At 37.2% G+C, this 25,238-nt stretch overlaps 1 protein-coding gene across 2 annotated transcripts in view; it reads left to right on the forward strand.

The window, feature by feature from the left end:
• The first annotated feature begins 2,864 nt into the window (after positions 1-2,864).
• Positions 2,865-25,238, forward strand: part of LOC139939293 (transcription factor Sp9-like) — a 77,090-nt gene continuing 54,716 nt past the window's right edge. Inside the window, exon 1 of one of the 2 annotated variants that reach the window (XM_071935054.1) lies at positions 2,865-2,967. Coding sequence is in view for 1 of the 2 variants with exons in the window: in XM_071935052.1 (XP_071791153.1) it covers positions 17,062-17,079 (18 nt within the window). In the remaining variant the exon portion in view is untranslated. Of the gene's footprint in view, positions 2,968-16,500; positions 17,080-25,238 lie in introns of those variants that run through there. The other variant, XM_071935052.1, reaches the window with a different exon arrangement.

Below are 25,238 nucleotides of genomic sequence, written 5' to 3' on the forward strand. Positions count from 1 at the left end.
TACTTCTTTCTCAAAAACAGTCGTTTCCCACAATGTTTTATACTATCAACAGCTCTCCAATACTCGTTACCAAGTCAGTCTTTAAGTTGATATTTGTTTTGAGTAATTTCCAAACGTGTACCTTCCCTTTAATCACAAAATTTATGCTAACAAAAATAAGGTTATTGATGTTATGGGAGCCTGTTTAGTTGCTGTTGCGTAGAAGAGCACAGGGATGTAGAAGCAACAGCAAGGGTCTGCAGTTGCTCCTGCGAAGAGGAGTCACCGTTGTTAGACCGAAGAACATGCAATCACAAGGTTGTAGGTTCGATTCTTACACGCTAACCGCTGATTTCACAATGACTAGAATAAGTATTGAGGTCTAGTTAATAATAATAATAATAATAAGACTTGTAATGCGCACATATCCACCCTGCTGGGTGTTCAAGGCGCAGTAAACCAAAACAAAACAAAACAAAAACACAACACAAAGAAAAACAGAGACAACAAAATTAGTCATTGAAAACCTGTGACATAAGATAAGTTTTGAGAAGAGACTTGAATTTTGCGGTACAAAGACAAGATCGAAGATTAAGTGGTAGAGAGTTCCAGATGCGTGGAATGACTGAATTGTAGTTACTGAATGACAACTTCTTGATTTGTGCAACTCATAATCATGGACGTCAAACCAATGTTTGTATGAGAGAGGGTTGGCTGTTGCCATCTTGGCGTTTATATCCCCTAAATTCAGTTTGCCAAGTTCCCTTGACGAGAAGATCAGCTAAATAACATTCATAAATACCTCAGACAGTTTCGCTATTCCTATTGGTGGAGAGCGCGTCACGTGGGTGTGTATAAACCTTTGTTAATGGCCAGTATAAAGTGTTTAAACATGGGCGTGACATGCGAGCTTGCATCTGTGCTTAAGACAGATTCTTCATTCCTATTGGTCGAGAGCAACGGCTGAAACAGTTGTGCCACATCACGCGATACGCGCGACGCGCACATCATACCCTTATAAGGAGTTGTTTACCCGAGGGCCTTACCATTTCATAGCTGGAGGGGTGTTGTGTTGAAAGAAATCAGTAATCTGGTTCTTGATAATTTACCTCAACTTCGTCTCGGTAAAATTATTAAGAACCGGGCCTCGTTGGGTTTAAACCACTAGTTGAAAACCTCTTCACCACACATTGATTCCCTTAATCAAAACAAATAGTAATTTCAATCTGACGATACTCATTTGTAACCTTCACAATGGCTTGGTGACAGTTCGCTCAGAGCGGTCTTGTGTGCATTGAATAGATCTTGGCACCTCGATGGGTGGTGCGTCATGTTTCAGTTCTGCCGTTTACAAGTAGTGGGTTCGGAACCAACCTTCCCGGTCGCAGTGTTTGTTTCACAGCAAAACAATGTTACCGAACTTTCTCAAAAGTGTACACTGTTTAAAAAAACAAAAACATTATAAGGCAAGATGATAATGGAATAACTAACAAGAGTGTAATTAATAAACCGATTTCGTATTCATTATTTAAACTTGTGACATTGTTTATGTTAAGTTGTTTTCAAAATTATTCAACTCCGTGCCAAGCTCCTTCAAAATCCATGTGTCGGAAATACGAACGTAATCCCAAAATGTGTACATTCAATTGTAGAGTGTATATTAGTTTTGACCTTTGACACGGGCACCATGCCACGCCCCCTTCCATTGACATTATGTAAAGATAGTACCATGTGATCATATACGAACCAATCACTGTCACTGAACCTTCATAACCCCCAGAGTTAGTTAAGGGGTTATGGAGATAGTTTGACATTAACCCCTCCCACTTGCGTGCCACAGGCAGGGAAGGGGGTAGCTTCTTGAAACCATTCTAGTCTACCCCACTCGTGACCTCACGCTCAATTTGGCAATACTGGTAGAGTCTGATGGACACCATTACAGTATATGTATAGTGTATCATATTATTCACATAGATTCAGAATGTTACCCCGGGGGACTAACAAAGCGGCGTCAAGCTACGAGATGGAAGTCTGTGGCTTCTAAACACAACCTGTCTTTTCGCCTCTCCTTCATAAAAGGAGGGGGAAGACAAAAAAGGAATCCTTCACCTTCTCCGCAGGCACCAACTTGGCCTTTTCATAGCGGAGATTGCAACTAGGTATAAACTGTTGCAATTCAACTTGATCGCCCGCGGCATTATGAACAAGCTCACCGTCCGATCCTACCGTGGAACGGTGCGCGCGCTCGGTACACTCACAGGCTTGGGACCCACGATCAACCCCGGACCCGCTCGTGAAAGTCACTGACCGCTTTGCAAGTGAAGAGAGTGAACGCTCGCTCGGATTAGCAGAAAGGAAAAAAAGTAAACAAAAAACCCGAGACTTCTTAAGTAAAACATCGAAAATGAAAACACGAAGGGGGTGAACGAACTAGAGGTTATACATGCTTGATCGTTAGCCGGGATGGGGCCGAAAGCGGGAAAGATGCCTTTTGAATGTGAGTTGAAGACCCTGGTATGGCTGCGTCTTACGTACACAGTAGCAGGGGTTATACACTGGCGACGGGTTTAGCCTTAGGCACAGGTGGGTGGTTGTAGATGTGGCTTTTGTCTGCGTGTATGTTTCTATCAGAGTCTGTGTTTTTCTTCCCTTGCAGGCATCAGCCGTGGTGCCTCCACGGAGCTGAAAACGCCTCCAAGGAAGTCGGTATCTCAACCACCAGCTACGACGAGGAGGCTCAGGCACAGCGGACAGTCTCATTTCACTACCCCGTAATTTTCACGTCGATGCTCGGTGGTAATTGGTAGAAGGGACCCAATACACTACGGACGAGCCTAGATTGTTGTCCCCGCGGGAGTATCCAGCTAAACGGTGGAGATAACACTGGGGGATATCTTTAAGTTAGCATTGAAGATCGAAGATCCGTTGGGGACATCGTCATCTTAATCATCTCGCTCTGTAAGAAACAAGAAAGAAAGAAGAAAACAGGTGAGTCCCTCTCTCTCTGGTTCAATCACTCCTTGATGATGAAGAAGAGAGAAGACAAAATTATTCCTGGATCCTGACCGTAATGATTAGCCCATTGATTCCCTTACCACACTGGAACAATGCGAAGACGAAAATACTTGTGCAACTTCAAACCAAATCCCTGTAAGGAAATTAATTAAAGATTAAAATAGTTTATTACTTGGAACTATTTTGGTTTAAAAAAAAACAAAAAAAAACCGAATACCGTTACGTAATGATATTAATAAAGCAAAGTCGAAAATACTGTAAATCAAACCTGTGCGATTTCAAACTTCAAATCAACTCCCTGTAAAGAAATTTGTTTAAAATAAAAAAAGTTTATCACTTATTTGATTGTTTAAGTAAAAAGACGAATGCTGTTACGTAATGATCTTCATAAAGCGAAGACGAAAATACTGTTGATCAAACTTGTGCAAGTTCAAATAAACTCCCTGTGAAGAAATTAAGTTTGAAATGAAAATAGTTTATCACCGTGGAATAATTTGTTAACATTTAAAGACGAGGAGGAGCGACTGTTACGTAATGATCTTAACAAAGCAATATAGCTAACAAAATAGCATAAAGATGAAAGAAAAATATGCGATTAAAGCCTCTTAATTTATTTTACAACGCTTAAGTCACTGCCGAAAAACAACAAAGTAAAAAGGAAACTACCCATATTACTGATTACGTAATCGTCAGTAATTACCAGCAAATGAGGACAAATAATGACCCCTTTCACAAGTAGTACTTTAAAAGTACCTGTTGCACTGAATCTTATGTGGATCTGACCTGTTGCACTGACTCTTATATGGATCTTTATCAGATGTGTTAAGTGATTGATGAATACAGACCCATCCGTAAATTATGATCACCAACAAATCATATTCATCACCATTGACTGTGTATAGATCTGGGCTCCAGACTTGTTGCATGATCAGTTATCAGTGTTACCCATCATTCAGACCATAAGGTGACCCGCCTCTTTCGTCACACTGTGGTGTGTTCGGGTTGTCCCTTGGCATTAAGGCTGTTGTCGAACCCCAGTACGAATGGCCACAGAAGAGGGGTAAAAGGGTGGGGGCGGGGGCGGCAGGGGCGTCAGACGCAATTCTGAAAATACACCGACAATTGTCTACTCATGTTAACGTTTACTGAATCACATATTAAGATTAATATTATTATAAAAAGATGTGCCCTCCCAGACCTAGCTCATATAAAAAGGTAAACATTTATGTACTATACTTTAAACACTGTAAAATTGCAGTAAAAATTCAAACAAAAGAGTAAATGTTGGTTCTTTATTCTAAAAGGAATGTACCCCATTACCCTGGGGTAGACTTATAACAATATTTAAAATATACAAAATTGTAGTTTACATAATTAATATAAAGTACCATAAACCATGAGCCTTTTTTGTATATGGATACCAATGTATAGATACATTAACACGTTGCTATCTTGTGAAGAGTTCATGCACTGACCCGATCAAGGCAGAAGAAAGTATGAAAGAAATGTTGGACATTTCATTCGACCTCAACCTCAGACTGTAACAAAGCCCTTCGCCGAAAAAGGAAACACAGTAGACGTTTTCCTGAAAGGCAAAGAAAATGATGTGATCAAGTTAACCTAGAATCATAAGTACACAATAATTACAAGGCTTATAATATTATTTCCGAATATTTAAGCCAGATTAGTTAGCGGATTACAGGGGAATAAAATCAGCCTGGACTGAAAAACCCAAATCTCAAGTCACTGATTCAGACCACCAAGCCAAAGACTGTCCTGCAATGTTTGCTTTTCTGTGGATATGCTCAATGGATGCCTTTTGAAGTCAGATTTCCCGCGGGGCCTTGGAGTGTGTATAGCCCCCTGCTTATACCTCGACATTAACCAATTCAATTTTCACCTTTTGGACCATGCTCAGAAATTAAACTTCTCAATGTCATTCATGGTTTTAATCATGGACACTTTAGGGAGAAATTAAAAATGTATAGTCCTCGTCTTCCCGTGAGATGACTTATCGAGATTTTGCCTGAAGAAGAATTGTGGCGTGGATTTTTTGCACATTATAGTGCAAAACAATGCTAATTGCGCACAGTTTAGGAAGCATGTAGAGTCGCTTTCCAAATCAAATTTTTCCTTCAAGAATTCAGATATGACGAGACCTACTGCTTAATGACGATTGCGTACTCCGGGAAGACAGTTCAGTTACTGTTTACTTACAAAAGATGACGTAATGTAATAGTTTTAATTTGTTTGTTTACAAAAGCAGGATCAGAGGTATTTGTTGTTTTCTCGGCTGGTTTGTTTATTCATGAATACAAATAATAATAATAATACAAATGTATGTATACTTTGCCAATTCCAGACAAACCTGTTCAAAGGGGCATGACAATTAGTGATACAAATATTAAACCATAAATAAGGAGCTGAGTAGGTCCCCATTGAGTGATTAGGAATGTTTTGGCACATAACTACCATGCCATTAGGTTGTTTGCGATTACAAAAACAACTTCTATATAACTATCGACTGGAACATATCACTAAGCACCCAACTAACCAGTAATTGGCAGGTCCACATAATGCTTTAAAAAAAACTTTGGAGAAAATCACATTACAGAGAAAGTAATAAAATCCAACATTTAAAAGACCGAAACATTCTCGATAAAGACAGATTGATAATGATTCTATAGTCACTGACGCCAAGTTCAATGACATTAACAATTTACCATTTTCTATTTTTAACTCACAATGAAAATACGTAGGCCTTAGCCTTTTCTTATAAGCGCGAAATGTTGCCCGTGAAGAAATCGATCGAAGCCTTCCAGACGTCGTCGTCCCTACAACGATCAAAACTTTCGCCATCTTTATGAGTTACAGATATTAAACCAAGACTTGGTTTTGTTATCAAGTTCAATTGAGCATGATTGTTTCCTGTTTTTTCATTCATCCTGGTGAAATTTGATGCCGGTGATTGGACATTTCATATGTTTGTTGGTTTTGCGACATTATTGGAATGAATGAAAGAATGAATGAATGAATAAACAAAGTTTCCATACGTTCTGACTACAGCAACTCGGTGGTGTTTTTCCGGATAGTTTAACACGCTATACTTACCGCACCGTTGTGAGAGAGCGTGAGACTGAACTCCAATCTATTAACATAACTCACTTTCAAGAACCCCATTTTTAAAAACAAAACAAAACTATGATGGTAAACATAATTTGTTTATAAAGAAACTGATTTACAAGGTAAGTTTGAAAAAGCAATGTGTTCCACTAACAGCGATCGAAAGTCGTTAAAATTGTCTCTTTCTTCACAATTAGCGTATTTCCAATTGTTTACTCCAGGTCTTTGGTTGTGTTATTTGGTCCAGTTTTAGTTATTTATTTTGGGGGTTTCTCAATATTTCTAAGTCGAACATTCTGCTAAATTTATACTACATTTTGGTTCCAATGACACGATTAAGTTGTTTTTATATTATTCTTTTTTACAATCTGACTTTTTAAGCAATGTAAAAACATTGAAAGGATTTCCTGGAATTTATTGATTAGAAAAAGAAAAAACAACAACATTATATTGGGTTAGTTTTAATATTTTTCACATATTATTTTCCACACTCCAGATAATCCAATAACCAAATATTTAATCAAGCTTGGACAGAGTATTGTCTTAAAGCCCCAAACAAACAAATCAAGAGTATTTTTGAAAAATTGTTTTAAACATAATCTTAATTCATTTGAATCGTGTCGAAACAAACTTGACTTAACATCCTTTCCATTTTATCAAGACGTAAATTAAGTGCAATTTTCAGTCATTTTTCATTTCCATTGTTTTGTTTTTATTTTCCTGAAAACCACCGAGTTCGTGGGTATCTCGAGCGAGGGCTCACCACCAGTTACCCGGGCGCGGCGTTCCGCGTTCTGAGGCCCGTCGGGGAGCTTAGCTTAATGAAGCCTCGCTCCGAGGTAAAACCCTCCTTTAACCCAATCTGGATTTCCTCTTGTTAAACCTGGATGATTTTTGCTCGTTACTTATAAGATCAAATTATTGTCAAGTAGTGACAACCGTCAAGATAGTGACAGTCAATTTATCGAACTTGATTTTAAATAAACCATTTCAATCAAAATGGATCCATATTCCCATTTAGAAAAGACTGTGATAAAGCCGAAATGGGTTGTCATGGGATTAGTTGCACTAACGTACTGTAGACATTGATGTGTTCAATAAATGTTTTTTTTGTGTTGCCTATTCGATGGCATGGTTGAAACACATATAAGAAGATCGTCCAGGACATTACTTTGTTCTTATTTTCTAAGTTAATGCCATTTGTGGATTCGAGTTGCAACTAGAAAAAGAAGATTTGAATTCAGAGAATCAGAATACGGTGGATCAACTTCATGCTCATAAATAGAAGTTTCTTTTGTAATTGTACACAATATAACTTGTATAATCGATGAATAGTTTGAATTCAAGGTGATTCTTGCTTGGTTAAAACTCATGAAATGTAAACGCAATGATAGCCTAAACATAATATGACACTTTGTTGCTGCTGTTTCGTTTTTCTCGCAATTATTACAACTCGTGTTTTTTTTCTTTTCTTTTACGAAAGGAAAAAAAAACTTGCATAAAAACCAGCTTTGTAATTAATAAACCGTTTGTGTTCATTGTGATTTGCCTGGTTTAGACTTATATCAGATGCAAGTACATGGATAGCCTAAACATTTGACACTTCGTTGCTGCTGTTTCGCTTTTATATACAACTCGTGTTTTTAACGTGTTTTTTTTTTTAACGAAAGGAATAAAAAAAACTTGACTGAACCAGCTTTATAAGTAAATCCAGTAATCTCGTGCATAATCGTACAGGACATGCTTATAGATTTGTGATTCACAGATGAATACGTAATGAGTGAAGCTGTAAATGTTTGAGACTCCAATGCGACTGTGGAAGTAAAACCTTATCGGGAGGGTAACAAGGGGGTAACAAGCACCCGTGACAGAGACCCGTTTTGCCCCATACCAAGTTCGGGGTGCCCACCCCGTCTTCGGAGTTTTCTTCACTTTCAACTTGCAAACTAGAAACACGCAAATAATCTAGAATCTGCACACTGGAATTATGCAAATCATTTATGTCTAATTAGACATGTTTTGAGAATAGTTCTCTCTGTCTAATGCAGTGATGTGATGTATAAATGAATAGGATTTTCCTAAGCTATTTCTTTGCGTGGTTTTATTTTGGGAGTATGTGTTCCGATGTGTTCATGGGAAACATTTGTAGTGAATGTTCGGCCCAATGTTAGGTTGATCAAAATGTTCCACGCGTCGAGTAAAATGTTGTACTTAAACCGAACACTGTGTCCTTGTTTCATGTGATTCGTTGAATGGACCGAATACATTAACTGCTCTCAAGATATTACATTGTGGAATCTTGTTATTGTTAACATTGAGTTCTGATTCGATATAAATTATGATTATAGTGATTGTGAAGAAAAAAAATCATTTTTATATGGGCTGTACAACATTTGTAAAAAATGTTAACTTTCTGTATATAAACCGTAGTGTAAAAATCATCTAATCACAATTTTTCCATTGAAAACTAAATTCCATGTTTTCATGTTTTTTTTCGTCTGTCTCTCTCTCTTCTTCTTTTCATAAACATGAAATATGGAGTTATGAGTGATTTTTAAAATTAAATTTTTGTGTAAGAGAAAGAGGCGGGTAAATCGATACAGTCAAAGGCTCTCTAGTGACAGTTACATGATCGGGTGTTAGCTTCAGGCGCAGCTGACTGTCCGCCGTGTAGCCTACGCTCCAACCAGCAGTCCATGCGCTTCTTGTTTTTACGCAGTATATTAAAAACATAGAGATCATCAGTCAGAGTACATTAAAACCATTGGACACTTTCTGAACAGAACAAAAATTAAAAGTTCACAGATTTACAAATAACTTACAGGGTTTACAGAAGGTAATGGTGAAAGACTTCCCTTGAAATATTATTCCATGAAATGCTTTACTTTTTGAGAAAACATTAAAACAATTATCAATTCTCGATATCGAGAATAACGGATTTATTTTAAACACATGTCATGACACGGCGAAACATGCGGAAACAAGGGTGGGTTTTCCCGTTATTTTCTCCCGACTCTGATGACTGATTGAGCCTAAATTTGCACAGGTTTGTTATTTTATATATTAGTTGTGTGATGTTGTGCGATTGCTTTATTAAAGAAACATTTTGCCTGATTTTTGTGGCAGTTAAGGTTACCACTAGAAGCCCATGTACGACACATTTGTTTTGTCAGAGTATATCCATGGAAAGTCAAAGTTGAAGGTTGATATTATTTGTAAAGAAAAACACATGCTAAATAACGGTCAATGTTTTGACAGAGATTTGGTGGGGACACATAATACTCAAATGGATATTTCGGCGGATCGAAATAAGACATCGAGCATTAGAGACAGTCTTCAAAATCAACAAATTGATCAGCACCCAAATTCTGTTAACTGTTACATTTTTTAGTTTCATATGGTTTTTTTATAGGAAAAACTGGATCGTTTATTAGCGGTCCAATGTCATCATTTTAGTATACTCTACAATATAAATAGTTCATGTATCCGTGAAAGCCACCCCCTGCAGGGTTGGTTTGTTGGTCACATTAACATCATTTGTTTGTTTATGTGATATTTTGCCTTATCATGTCGTTTACAATGGGAATGGAATACACTTTAACAAGTGTTTAACAAGTCACTGACAAGCCCGACAAGGTATCTATCATGCAGATACATTCGCCATGACAGTTCTTTAATTTAGCATCTGAAAAAAGACTCACGAGTTTTTCTTAATCTTTGACTTCCTGTCTCACGGGTATGCGATGTGTAGATTTTCTGATCAGGATTTGTGACGCCCACCAACTTCCCAAAATAAAACGGTTGATCATTTCTTTTTCTTCTATTTTTTCGTTACTTTTGCAATATAACCAGTTTAAATTAGAAGTATAAATACTAACACTCTTTTCGATATTTGAAAAGTAATACTTCCAACAGGATAAGAGCATGTCTAAGCTTTGTAAAAGAAAACAAAATACAAAATGAAAAAAACCAAGACGAAAAAAACAATAATAGAATATTAAGAAACTATTTTTAAATTAAATTTCAAAATGAAATTTGGCATTTCCTCCTTCACTCTGTTAACGTCGCCCTTTGAATGTGTAAATTTCTATCGTAGGTTTGTCTTTTTTTATGGTGTCGCTTAATGCGTTGAGTATTGTGACGGTAGCTAAAGGTTCTTTTGTTTATATTATGATGGACAGAAGTAATATTCAATAGAATGTGTAGCTTAGTTAATGACTTTACTCCCCTCGCTGACAAAATTAAACAAGTGTCCTTCATCATTATTATTATCATGCATAGCAAGGAGGCTGCTCATGCTTGGACAATACATTGGAATCAAACACTGTAGGTTGACATTCTTCCTTCCCTGATTGAAAGGGAAAGTTCAGCGAAGTGAAGGCGCGTCGGTATTTCCTAGAACAATATAACAACACGCTACAATCTAACATTGTCGAGGTTTGTGTTGGGGGTTCGAGGCTGTGCGAGAGTGCCCAGGTTTGCCGCTGGCGATCGGCGCAGGATCAGGCCTTCAAGCTGACTCCTGCGAGGTTATTCAACTCAGACTCATAATATAATATAAAAAATAGTAGCTCAGACAAAAAATGTAAGAAAAGATGACATATATGAATTAAGATTTGTATTCATCCTTTTTGTCACCCTAAGAAACGTGTTCATATTTCATACTAAATTGTATCGAAGGATAACATGATGTGCTTGATTTTAAATTTATAAGATGACTGTTGGGTAATCTGGTCTCCCACGTAGGCCATTAACTCGCAATCAATATTCATCAAGAATTATTAGTTGGTCACAAATAACAAAAATGTGACAATATTATGCAGTCCTAATAATACTGAGCATCAGACGGAGGCGGTTGGGGTAGTTCGTTGTTACTTCATAAAGGTCATATTTTAATGTAAACATTTGGTTTGAGGTTGAAGTAAGCACGAATTCTTTACATGATAAAATAAACCTGCATGGACACCTTTGGTGGTTGTCAAAAAAAAAACCAGTTTTCTCACGTATCCAAAAATATGCATAACATACAGAATTGACCATTGAAGGAGTGCAAGAGAATAATGAAAGGAAAAACTCCCTTAGTTGCACAAACGTGTGTGCTTTCAGATGGATAAAAAGGCTTCCGGCCTGAAGTATATTCAAATATTTGGGTGGAAAATTACTTCTCTCTCAAAAACTTTACGTTACTTCAAAGGGAGACGTTTCTCACAATGTGTTATACTATTAAGAGCTCAAAAGTAAGAGCTGAACAAGTTAAAGACCTGTGGAAGTTTGAAAAAAAAAAAAATATATATTTTAGTTTCCTATATTTCTTTCTCTGAAATTAAGTAGCGGAATTGGAAACGCCCCCTTTTAAGGTCAACCGTTTTTTTAAACATTAAAATGTTTTTAAAAAGCACATTTGTCCCATTGGTAACCGTCAAAGACCAGAATCCTCTTTGATGACCCAACATACACTCGTAAGTTAAGCAAGTATAAACCTGTAAAAGTTCAAGCTCAATCGGTCATGGGAGTCATGAGAATAAAAAGGATAAACAAATCCTGAAAAATTAATGTTTTCACTGTTTTCCATAATTTTTTTGACTCGCAAGATCAAAATCAATCGTTTTCCTCAAAAACTATTTTTTGTTCTAAAGCAAAAACATTTCAAGGAAAGTGATGATGACTAACTTGTTTCAGCTTTGAGTTTGAGGTTAAGAAAATCTTAGGAGACTGTCTCCATTGGACAATGAACTTTAATATACTGAAGGATGACATCGTTTTCATGCTTTCGAAATCGACACATGCTTTTGAAATTGTAACCACAGTCACGGTTTGTTTAATTAAAGAGTTCAAGGCAACAATCGTAGTTTGACGATGGAGTAGAAAATAAAAATTATATTAAGATATAAAAACAGAGGAATAGTAATAATAAACTGACTTAATCGATTTTGCAGTACAAGATGTGTGTCACTCAAAACTCGAACAAACGACCTAACAGCCAAAAAACATTCCATTGCTTTATGATATTGCAAAGTAAAAAAAGGTAAATTGTCCGACGTTTCGATACTATAAGCCTAACTTGAATTTTTTTAGCATTTGAGAAATATACTTTTTTCTAAACATTCGATAAATCCTTTGCTAGGATCGAAGCGTAAGGGCATTAACTATTTTTCTGCACTCATCCATAGGTCCCTATAGTTGGTGAGAATTATAATATCCAATTAAAGTGTTACTCCGAAGTCGTTTACCCCTTCTCCCCTCATAGAAACTTATCGTCCCTCATGAGCAAATCATTCTTTTTTGTTCGTTCTTTGTTACTGAAACTAAAAAGCAAATTCTTCGAAACGTAGAAATAATATAAATTGCCCGGGAGCGGGAGATGTAGGCGGGCTTCTTACACCTCCTGAATCACACCCCCACAGATTGAACAGCTTCTTGCAACATAAACAACACAATGTCATATCAAAGGAAATATAATATATTTGTTTATCAGAGCTACAAGTTGTTATTTGGGTCTGGGTAGTTGGACCAAAACCATTGATAAAGAACGTGTTCACGGCCGTACTTTTTAAAAATAAACAAAATATTTTTTTATCGTATTGCTGCTGAATTTGTTGTTTGTTTGTTGTGCTGCTGATCTTGTTGCTGTTGTTGTTGTTGTTGTTTTCATGTGAAGATAGGGAAAACCAGGTTCTATTTATTGTTTTGTTTGTTGTGAAATTTATTCTGGTTGGTTTATGCAATGTTAAATAATTTGGTCCATCAGCCTGTGGTCTAATTCAACGATACATCAAGCTTATCAATTTCTCTTGTCCGTTTGCTTAAGTAATTAATTGTCCGTTTCATTAAGTTATTTTAGGAGGACAATAACCAAAATAGTAAACAATGTTACCGGTAAGCACCGTAGATGTGGCTTTTATTAGCAACATTTAAATTTAGCTTCACAATTCATTTAAACGCATGCGAAGTCTTATTCAGACTAGAAATGATAAACAATAAGTGCTCATAGAACAGTCGTTGTTTTTAGTAGCTTGTTTCAATTACGGTGCGCATAAAATGAGTAAGAATTTGTTCAAATCTCATGTGCTATCATTAAAGACAATAATGTATTCAATAATAATTTCACAATGTATGTAAGTTTTTGTTATTAAAACAAAACAAAAATGTGAGCGCGATGTCTTCAATATTATTTTCTTAGCTAAAAAATAGCGTAGCTTAACAAAACCAGGCAGCAATAGAAAAACCGAAAACACAAACTAAAAACAAACAAAAAATCTGTTTTTTGTTTTTTTAGGGTAACTGAAAAAAATAAAAAATCAATCTGATCACATCAAAACCATTAAAGGCTCTGGACACCTTTGGAAATTGCTAAAGATAAGTCTTCTTACTGATGTATCCCAACATATGCATAAAATAACAAAACTGTAACAATTTTGACTCAAACGGTCATCGAAGTTGCATAAGAATAATGAAAGAAAACACTCTCGTTGCACAAATGTGTGTTCCTTCAGATGCCTAAAAAGGCTTCAGTAGAAGTATTTCTTAAAAAAAAAAACTATGTTACTTCAGAGGGAGCTGTTTCTCACAATGTTTTATACTATCTACAGCTCTCCATTTGCTTGCTACAAAGCAGGGTTTTATGCTGACAATTATTTTGAGAAATTACCGATTCATATTGCGCTATTGAACACTAACAGTAATAAGCAAATGCAATGTTGGGCTCCTTAAATGCCGTTTTCATCGAATTTAAAGGAACACGTTGCCTTGGATCGGTCGAGTTGGTCTTTGAAAAGCGTTGTAACCGTTTTTTAGAAAATGCATATGGGTAGAAAGATGTTGTAAAAGTAGAATACAATGATCCACACAAACATGCCTCGAAATTGCGTGGTTTTCCTTTTACCTCGTCGACTAACACGTCGGCCATTTATGGGGTCAAAATTTTGACTCCCATAAATGGCCGACCGTGTTAGTTCGCACAGTAGAAGGAAAACCACGCAATTTCGAGGCAAACTTGTGTGGATCATTGTATTCTACTTTTAAAACATCTTTCCAACCATATGCATTATATACAAAACGGTTACAAACGCTTTTGTTTTGACCAACTCGTCCGATCCAAGGCAACGTGTTCCTTTAACATTGGGCAGATTGAAATTGGTGTTTGAAATTTTAAAATAACACTGCATTACAGTGGGTGTAAAAAACGATACTCAATTACGTATTGATACTTAATAGAGAATCAAAACTAACATCCCAGGGCGTTACAATAACACATACGTAATTATTTTTGCAAAAATTAGTGATATTTCAACACCGTTATTGTGTTAACGTTGATTCTTTTTGACACAAATGATGTCAATTTTAAAACATTTGTGCAGTGTAGTTAGTTTTCAGATTGACACTAATCCATTCCTTCCTGGTAATAAGCATTCCTGTTTAGTTTGCGAATAAGTTGTTGCAGTGTGATTTGTTTACTCTCTAACCAAGAACAATGTTAGGTTCAGATCATTATTTCGACGGAGCTTTAAAGGGAGTGTTTACGTTTGGTAAATCACTCTCAAAGTTAACGACAATATTGGTTAGAAGCATACAGCGGCTTTCGGTGTTACATCGCATTTTGCAAACGATTTAAATCGAAATAATGTGGTTATTTAAAAACATATAAGATTTTATTCCCCTTGTGTATTCCTACCAGTGATTATTCTTTATGTGTGGACAGTAGTCGTTCCGGATATCGGCGATATCTAAAAAACGCAACCATAATTTTGAAATGAAATGCTCACACCTTAGTTGTAATGTGTACATCTTCATTAATGTAGGATTGGATCATTCGAACGGTTCCAATAACTAAATATTTACTTCGCCTTTAATTGTTCTTTTAATGCACAAACCAATCGCGATTTCCATCGCAGTATCTCATATCTCTAATGAAACTGAGTGTCTTTATGAGATGATTGACAGCCACGTGAGTGATCACGTGATTAATAAGACGGAACTACATTACGCCACAGCAAAATTAGCATAAAGACCTAGATTTGCTTGACCCTCTTGCTCTTTGACCCCAGACATATCTTTACGCCAGACTAAATTCCCACGTAACCCTTAATAGAATGTCACCAAGAATTTCGTGAATTGATGGAGACGCGGGAGGAGCAACACTGGTCTAAACTGTTTCTGGACGAACGTGAAAAATGAAATTTACCTGTAAACAAAATGCAAAATGTACTAAAGAGATTGTATTTCCAGGTTTAAGATGGTATATCCTTTATTGCGCTATTTTGTGTGCTGTCGTGTTCAACTTCAAGGGGCAGAACCATTAAAAAAATCCTCTGAGGAAACCCTTTTTTTCCGATTAAACACACACCCTCTTGCAAATACCAATAACAATAATATAAAAAGAATAAACTAAATTACATATTACATAATTTTATCGTGTAGGCTAGACTCACCCTAGGTGAGTTTCGTGTAGAGAATAATAATGTGTCAGATTTCAAATCAAATTTACCGAGTTTTTCGTTTGTGATGCAAGAGCAGTTTCTAATTGAAAGTATAGTGTTGGCTAATTTGAATATATTAGGATGGTTAACTGTCATTCATCTTTATTCTATACCAGTACTACTAAACTAAGGAGCAGAGAATATCGTTAAATAAAAATCGTTCGATTTTTTTTTTTTTTTTTTTCATTTTTTTTTTATAGGTGCTACTGACAATAACACGAAGAGTGGTTCATATTTCTATTCAATTATAATGGATACCCAAACTTCATTCGTTGTCTACAATCAAACTGTATGAAGCGTGTATAAAACGCACTGGCAGGCAAAGTGTAAGCTTACCCAGTTTTTTTTTTTTTTTCACCAGATTTAACGAGCCTCAATTTCGAGATTATTACAGAATGAACCTATTTCTTTTAATTCTTGGCTAAAATATAAAAATAACTTCTGCATCTTCGTTTTGCGTCCCTCTTTTCACCCACGTAATTTATAACTGCCGCCCTCTCGTGCCGATATGACAGACTAAATTGTTGTCATCTCGAACCACACCAGTACAGGGATCAACCCGTTAGCATTGGGTCGCATGCATACAGAGGCAGCCACTAGTGGTGTTGGACTCGTAATAGTGGTATATACTTGAGAAATCAGGCACTTCATATTAATTTGAATTTTGACCGCACTATTTCCTAGCCACAAAAATGTTGGCAACCTCACTTGGGGCTTTCCTTATGCCCAACATCACTGCGTGAAACCTACTCATTCGATATCCAGCGAAACATACTTTTTGTGAGGACTTCATTTCCAGCGCTTTTTTGTTTAAGAAGGACAGCCTCGCTTTGGCTGCTTCTCCTGGCATATCTAAGCTGTCACTTTTTGTCCAACTCGCCGGAGGGCCGAGAGGCCATTGACAGATCCGCCATGAAGCGGCTCTTCAAAGCACAAAGGGTTGTAATTATAGGCACTGGTGGGCGGAGCTATTCATTCCAATATCTCCGCTTGGAGCAATCACCCCGTGAATAATTCTTCTACTTGACTACTTTCTGGGTGATGAGCTAACGGTGAGCGACGGTAGGCGTTAAGGTGCACGTCTATTGACTTCCCCGTCGTCACGCTACGCTGCCCTCCATACTCGGTGCTCCGTAGCCCCTCGTCCGTCCGTCCGTCCGTCCGGCCAGCCGACACCGAGATCTAACCGTATTGCATCAGGTAGATTGAGGGTGTCCTGCACGCCTCACCGTACCCTACAAGGCATCTGAGATTATCAACGCTTGGCCCGTCTTGAGCATTATCCACTATACATGTCAGGCAGCTAGTTATGCTAGCCTTGGTGTCATCCGCTTATTATAACGGACACTTAATACGGAGGCAGTTCACGGGACACTTTAAGGAAACTGTTTTGAAATAGATTGTTGTACCTCATCAAAAAACAAAAACAGAGACCACCTAAGGTTGCAACTGGTTTCTTCTCCTGGACATGACCTCTCTGTTTGGGGTAAGTCTTTTCAGTTTATTTCACTTCATATCTCGGTTTGTTTTTGAAACAACTTACTATTTCGATAAGTTACGACAAGAAGCCAGTCATCCTGGGCCACTGTTCTCCGCTGCCGTGTTTCATCACATTTTGCCGGTGGCACGATTTACCTCTGAGTCGCTAAAAAATGTGTTCACGTTTTCTTATTCAATCGCAGGCCGCGAGGCGTACATTTCACCGTCTTAATGTTTTCCTTCAGATCTCACTTATGAATTGATTTTTATGATCGCTGATCCATATGGCCATAATTGAAAAAAATTATTTCTACACATTTTCGGTATGTCTTTTAGCCTTGAAAACACAAGGTATTGGTGCCGACAAACGGGCCGACTGCTCTCGGTGCAAATTCATGGTTGTTGTTCCGACCGGTGACAGCAAGTCAATGCTACCGTCCAGACAACGCATTTCACGGCAGCTAACTGTCTCCTTCATGGCCATGAACCAACACTCTGCACTCACGCCTTCAAGCTTATTCTTCCCGTAAAAGTCCCGAACAATTTCTTAAACAGATGTTGTGAAATGTTCAAACAAATTTATTCCCCCATAAATCGTAATTTCATTTAAACCTTATGGGTATGCATACTTTGTTTTTGAGGAATTGCGACGACGTGTTTTTGAAAATCAAATCATTTTTATTCGGCGGTGACATCAACAAAATAATTTGCGGGTTGGCGTTTGATCAACCGCTGTCAGATTCATTCCAAACCTTAGCAACTCAGTTCTTAATTAGCTTGAATTAGTTGTGCAGTTAGTCACAATCTGTGTTACAACAAAATACTTTCACTCACATCGGCAGTTCAAAGGATTCTTGAACTCATTAATCCAGATGCTTACAAACAAAATTCATATTTTTGGGATAGCCCCTTTACCTTGAACCAAGGTTTTAGACAGTATTTGGTAAAAGGTTGTCAACATTTCCCAGAAATTTTAAAACTGGGTATTTTTTTTTTTTTTTTCAACACACAATACATTTGCAAGTAAAATGACAGATAAAACAGGGTGTCCACATTTAAAACAGAGTGTCTAAAAGACACACAGCAACCCCTAGCTAATATGATTAGAATTCGATTTATTCCTCAAACAAAGTAAATATTTTTTTCCTACTCCTTTGTAATTTTCCCGGTCAATAACAAAAACGGATGAAAGATAAACGTGAATTCGAATCTCTTAATAAAGCATATAGGTCTTTTCTTGATGACTAGTTTGAGAATGAATCTAAATTGACAGGGTTATAATGGCATTGTCGATGTTAATACTATGCAGTAGTCACTTAGTGTACAGTCACTGGGTCAAGTAAGTCAATGATGACTACCGCAGCCAAGACACTGGGTCCTGTACCAACCCTACATGAACCCTGTCTTCGCTAAGCTTGAATAAACCTACCCTGTAGCAAATGGGTATATTCAAAAATAATGAAGTGCTTAAATCTTTAAGATTGGGTCACTCGTTTAACCCTGTTGATTGTTTGTTTTATTGAGAGTTAAATCACCAAGTAGGACAGCGTTCCTTCTTAATTTTAAATTGTCATCACCAAGCTACCTTCCCAGTGTCTGGTCACGATAACGGCACAAAGCAATGTCTTCAAACCTTGGTCTAAAAACACTTTTGCAACAACTGATTTTGCCCTTTCGGCTGTTTTTGTTTAATATCAATGTCCCGAAAGAACAGGAAAAACGATCAAAACGTAATAGATAACATACAAAAAATAGAAACAACTTATAAATAAGTGTGGAATAATTACAAGTGAAAGTAGTATGTTTCCTGACCAATATTTCTTCCGAGATTTGATCAAACAAACACACCCAAATTGTGAAATAAATCCTTCCTTCATATTGTTTTCTCGATAATAAAAAACAGACAAGTTATTGGTATTTTTAGGGAGGGGCAGGGTGGAAGTAGAGGGAGGTTGTTGGTGGTCATTTCAATGAATAGGTTTTAAGGATCCTGTGGTATCGTGGCCTTGCACAGGCTGATCTTAAACTAACATACAAAATAATCGATACAGTGGTCAACGGTTTGGTGAAGCATCCATGAATTCAAGAAATATTCTAACTAAATTTGTTATCCATAGTATTGAATGTCGCTGTATTTGTTGGTAAGAAGGTATAAATGTCTTCCTCCTTCATTGTTTCGTAGAATGTTTGTTTTTTTGCCAGACATAATTGTACGGTTATTAATCTGTGCCTTGCCAGCAAGCAGCATAAAAAATTGCCTTATATTCTTAAAAATATCTTTCTCCTATAAGCGACAGAACTTCCGACGGATCCATTTCTATGAATTGTTGATGCAAGTATTAACACATCAAGTAATTTCAATGATTACAAAAACAAAATTATTTTTCTGTTTCCACCCATCCCGAAACAAGCAAAACTATAACATGTTTGAGGTCTCAACAAATATGTTTAAAAAATATTTTTCTCTCATAGATTTTAATGCATTGCTCATAAGGATTTAAGAACCTGGCTAATTATTCATACAGATTACTGTAACCTGAGAGGAGACATTTTAAATTATGTCTGTCAAAATGTCTCCGTTTCATTTCTGCAACTGATTCAGCTTTGATGTATAGTAGCATATAGTGTTGATGCTCACCTCGGAGTCTGTGTGGATGTTGTATGTGTGTCACAACCTTGCGTCTATACCGTGCTGGCCTTCGGTCTAACCCGGCGGCCATGATGACGGAGAATCGCCAACAAATTCCCCCTGTTTTCTTTTCTAAATGAATCTATACCAATGCCAGTATTCCTTGAGGTTTGTGACTATGACGATCGAGTGTGTCTTTGTGTTGGTTCGTTCCCCATGTGCTGGAAATTATTATTGTTTTCAAAGGCAAAGAGGGAACACCAAGTGATTTTTGTTATGGAATTGAAGGAAGAGATCTTTATGAGTAATTAACACCGTCCCTGAACTTTGAGAACTTGGAAATTTGAGAAGTAATCTAGGATGATTGAAGGATTGTGCTGACATTTAGAAACATAACGACTCTCCGCCTGCTATTGATGATTCGAAAACAATGAGAAGTTTGTGTGGACAGACGCAAATTGAGGGGGAAAACACAGACTTTTAGCCGAGTTGCGTGTGGACAAATCTTTTCAGGAGAACAAAGTCAACAGACTTGGAAATACTAGACAGGAATAACATCTGTGTAAGCTTTACTCATTTTTAATATGTTTGGTTTTGTTATGTGATAATTTGCAACGATAATAAAACGTTATTGAGGAAGTTAACATCCGTCTGAACCAATGAAGTCACTAAACAAATTATACTTGAACAATTCCCTGAAAACAGTGGATATTTACAAGAAAACGGTTAGTTTTTATCACGATTCTAAAAATGCATGGTGTTTCTTTTTTAAAATAACAAGATTCAAAATTCAATTTTCTCGGTGATGAGGAAGTTCACACGCTTACTTCATTCCTGATGATATAGTTTAGTAGTCAATTATACAACAAAATAAGCGTTTGGTTTAAAACTCGTTTAGTAGAAAATCAACGACATAATGATTAAAATTGGTTCCATGAATGTTTCTTGGATGAATTCCAAAAAGAGTATTTGGAATGTAGCAAAATTTTGGCTAGAACTAAGTGAAAATGTATAGTTATCAAATTAACCAGAGTCATGCGAGTACGCTAAATCAATCACTACTCAGCGTCATGAATAGGCTTCTATTTTCGACACCAGAAAGAGAAAGTTGCTTCAGGGGGTTCATAGTTCAGTTGTATTGCTCTTATTCATAACACACATTCATATATAATGTATAAATCTATGAAGTAATGTGTTTGATTGTAAACAATTTTGTAGATGATGAAAAGGCATAGCCTTTGATTAATCTCAACAAACTGAATGAACAATTCTATGTCCAACAGTTTAAATTGGTGTAAACATGGCACCGTTTTAGTACCCACTTATTAATCAAAAACAAAATTTCTACAGAAATGTATCCAGTCTTTTGAGTTTTACGGAAATGTCTATGTAAATTCCATTTAAAGTTAGATTTTAAAACATTTACGCCTACCGAATTATGTAACCATTCTTTTTTCTAAAAGTCATAAGCCCTATTTGAATTTGAGTTTCTGTGCAAGTTATTTTGATGATAATGTTACGTGTACACTTGATTGGGTTTCCAAATCAAGGTTCTATACTAAACCAATGACAAATCGTCAGTAAGTATTACACACACTGCCGGCAACGTTATGCCAATCAATTTTGTTTTACAAATTAAATTAACGAACTGCAGACCGAAAGCTTGCATGGTAAAATCATAAAAATAAATATACTGGTATTAATTTTTAGACTTGTTATTTCCTTTTGAATTTCTGTCTTCTTTGTGTTGACCTGGTCTTGTTTTTTCCTTTTGCCCTGCAAAGGAATATAGATGCAAGAGATATGTTGAAACATATAACAGGACTGGATCATGGGTTTATAGGCTAGTTTCCAAATGTGAAGTGCCTACTGGATCAACGAATAGCCTGGTTTCTGTGAAACTGTAGTGGTTGAATGTTCACCTATAAACGACAAATCTATCATATCTTTGATATTATGCACCTATGAGTTGAATTATGTTGTGTCTTTGCTCGTAAAATAAACGCTTATTCATTCCTGCAAATATGTGAACCATGACGAACATAACTCGGTCAACATGTAACTGGAAACATGGATAGGCCTCCAGCACATTATATATTTTTTCAAATGGATTATTTTTCTTTTAGATTAATACTTATCTATTGAATGACAATACCTCTTCAGTAATCACTTCATGGTGTTGTATGTTTTTGGTGTTATCTTATTGTTATAATTATTTTTTCAAATGATCATTCTGTTTTAAATATGAGGCAAATTACCCGAAAAATAACCATCATTTCCCTATATGATATGACACGCCTAAATGATGACCCCAAACCCTCGCAATGCAATTGTTCTAACACTAAAATTAAATATATGTGTGTATTAGAAACATTAAAGACAGACTACAATGGAAATCTTGAAAACCAAAGATATAATGGGACAACTTAAACATGTATGTGTAGTCATTAATTTGAATTGTGTTCTTGTTTTATTCCAAAGGAACATACCCCATCACCCTGGGGAAGTTACAACATTATTTAAAATATACAATTAATGGCAGTTTACATCATGACGGAGAAGTTAGCAAAAGACTAATTTTGAACCATAAACATGATGATTTTAAACATTGAATTATTTTAACCAGACCTATTAAGACTATTTTAGCTTCTGCAAAAACCGCTTAGACGGTATCCCTAATTTATTCAGCCTTTTAGTATGATTTGACAGCATCGACTGAACATTGATGTCCCCTTGTCAATCCAGAAGGCACATCACGTCTTCAGAAACATCAAATTTCATGTCTCGGTGAGAGGAAGGGCGACAAAAAGTAGAACGCGTTTTGTTAAAAAGAGCGTTTGTTTGCGCTCGTGCACGCCATGGCAGCCGATCACGCTGGGTTGAGATACACTGTGGTGGGACTAGAGTATGAGAGACATCTGTGACTGGTTCAATCGGAACTGTGCCAAGTAGTATACCAGATCCATATAGAGAAGCAAGAGTAGATCAGGCCATGTTCTCATTCAGTTGACACCGTAGTACAAGCAAACTCCTTCAAGAGCTCAGTTAGAAAAACAGAGTCTAATAATGCCACAATGGACCTTAAAATCACTAGGATATTTGATACTTTGTCTTCGCAATTTATAATGGGATCACGTTTTTTGGCTTTTCCTTGAGATAATTTATATCAACTGTAGAATAGACAATCATAATTCGTGCTGCATATAATATGCTATCATTCAATGTATGCGTATATTGAATACGGAGAAGCAGCGCTTAGAATGTTACAAACCAACATAGACAGAAGTAATATATGACGGGGGTAAGATGCTGAGAGGAGAAAATGATCCTACATTTGTTTTGACAACTTAGAAAATGCATTTTGCCTGGAACTACTGCTTCGAAAAATTAAAACGCTTTTCGTCGTCACTAAAAAAAAATGAAGAATAAGAATGAGGAACCGAACATAAAGAATGAATTAGAAAAAGAAGAATTAACAACCCAAAAGACAAACAAAAACCCCAGTGATGTAAGTGTGCGATGTTGATGGCTGTGTATCATTTATCGTTCGGGTCATCCAGAATCCATGGCCTTTATTTGTAGATTTGAGTGAAATTACATGCTTCCTTCAAAGAAAACAAAAAGGAATAACAACCGATGATACGATGTCATTTTAAAGATTTTGATTCGGAAAGATTCGTGAAGGCTCTTCATTGCTTAAAGGAATTACTAAAAAATAATTATAAGAATAAAGCCACGCTTGGTAACGAGTAATGGGGAGAAATTGGTAGTATAAAACATTGTGAGAATTGGCTCCCTCTGAAGTAAAGTAGTTTTCGAGAATAGTGTTCAGTGTCTTTAAGATGTTTTTGAAATTGCCCTCAAAAGAAAAGATGTCATGCAGTAAAAGACGATTTGACAAAACTGTTGTATAGTTCTGGTATGGTTCCCCTTAATAAGAGTGAAAGTAACCACCAATTCTGTCACTTTTTGGGCAAGAGAAGATTCCATTTTCTTCTGTCAATGACCTGCAAATATAGAATGTTATAAACAAAGCGTGTATCGTGCGAATTGTTTCAGAGTGATTGCCTATGCACCCTGCACCGGAACTGTACCCCATTCACCAAACATCTGTCTAGGTTGTTTTGTTTGTTTTACAAACGTTATGCAACTACTTGGTTCAAGCTTAGTCTGCTTCTCACAGATTAGGGTCAAATTTTAAATTTTCCCAACTCAGACAACCTAATTCTTCCATTATTTCTCCCCCTGCCTTGCCCCGTCGACAATAGCATTGCTTCTGCAAGACCGAGCACGCGACAGAATGTTGAAGCCCCTGTTTCTCTGGGCCTGATCCGCAGCTTAGAGCCCCTCTTACTCGTCTGATTCCCTATCACCATCAATGCCTCGCAGCGGGATGGTTTTGTGCGCCTGCCAAGCCAGGGCGGTTTGTCTTACTTCTTTGGTCTTGTCTTAACCATGACTGGGCGGGACACTCTCAAGATTACAGGCTGAAGTACTGCCACTCATCTTCACAGACGTTTCCTAACCATTAAATAAGACTTTTTCTGAGAGTGGTTTTTGTTTTTTGTTTGTTTGAGTGGAGTGCGAATTGGGGCAGTCTAGAGCACGGTGTGACTCGTGTGTTTTTTAACCGCGGGGGCAGAGTAGAGAACCACCTTTGTGTTTTGCAGGAGGGAGTCAGACCTCTTTTGCAAGGGGGTAGTCATGTGGAAACAAATTGGGATTTGAAGTCTGTCTGTCTGTCGGACTGAGTGATGCTTAAGCCTTTTTACTGGGGATAGGTTAAGGACCGTTTGACATGATGGTATTATGTGTCTTGTTTGGGGTTTATTCTTTGCCCCTCGCGCTTCAAAGGGCCAATCAAGCCCCCAATTTATGCTCTGCTTGGCCCGCATAAATGTGAGCGATCGGAGCTCAATGGTTAACGATCAATAAGTGCCGCCCGCTAACTTGTGCGAAGTGTTGCCATTCGCAGGTTAGTTGTCATCCCTATACATCGCTCAATACTGTCTCAAAATGTATGGGGGTAGGGTGCTTTCAGGAGCCGCAAAGCCCCCCTCCTTTTACCGATGGCAACACGCTTCGCTTACCGGTTGACAATCAAACATCCCTCGCCTAAAAAACAGTTGTCACTAAGTATAATGCCAACTGTGTAGCTATGTTTGTTCAGTTGTCTATACTCTGTTATCATATGGAGGACGTGAGCAGAGAGAGATAGAAGAAGACAAAAATGAAGGGGGGGGGGGGCTTAATTTAAACTAGAGAGAAAGTATACCGTACTGAGAGACGGAACACTTGAGCTAAACTAGTGGTGTGCTACCCTAGTTGATGTAACGGCTGACCATCGACAGTTTGAGGCAGACAGTAGTGAGTGTTTTGAGTACAGCGTATCAATACAGGGCCATATTGATCTAACACGTCCGCTCCTTGTCACACACGCGCTCTGGACCCCTGGCCCCCCGTCACTATGTCCCCTCTTCTATCTCTCTCTCTCTCTACCCCTCTCTCTCTTGCAACACGTCCTTATTATCTGTGAG

The sequence above is a fragment of the Asterias amurensis genome, chromosome 7 (genome assembly GCF_032118995.1).
Source record: "Asterias amurensis chromosome 7, ASM3211899v1".
Taxonomy (NCBI): Eukaryota; Metazoa; Echinodermata; class Asteroidea; order Forcipulatida; family Asteriidae; genus Asterias; species Asterias amurensis.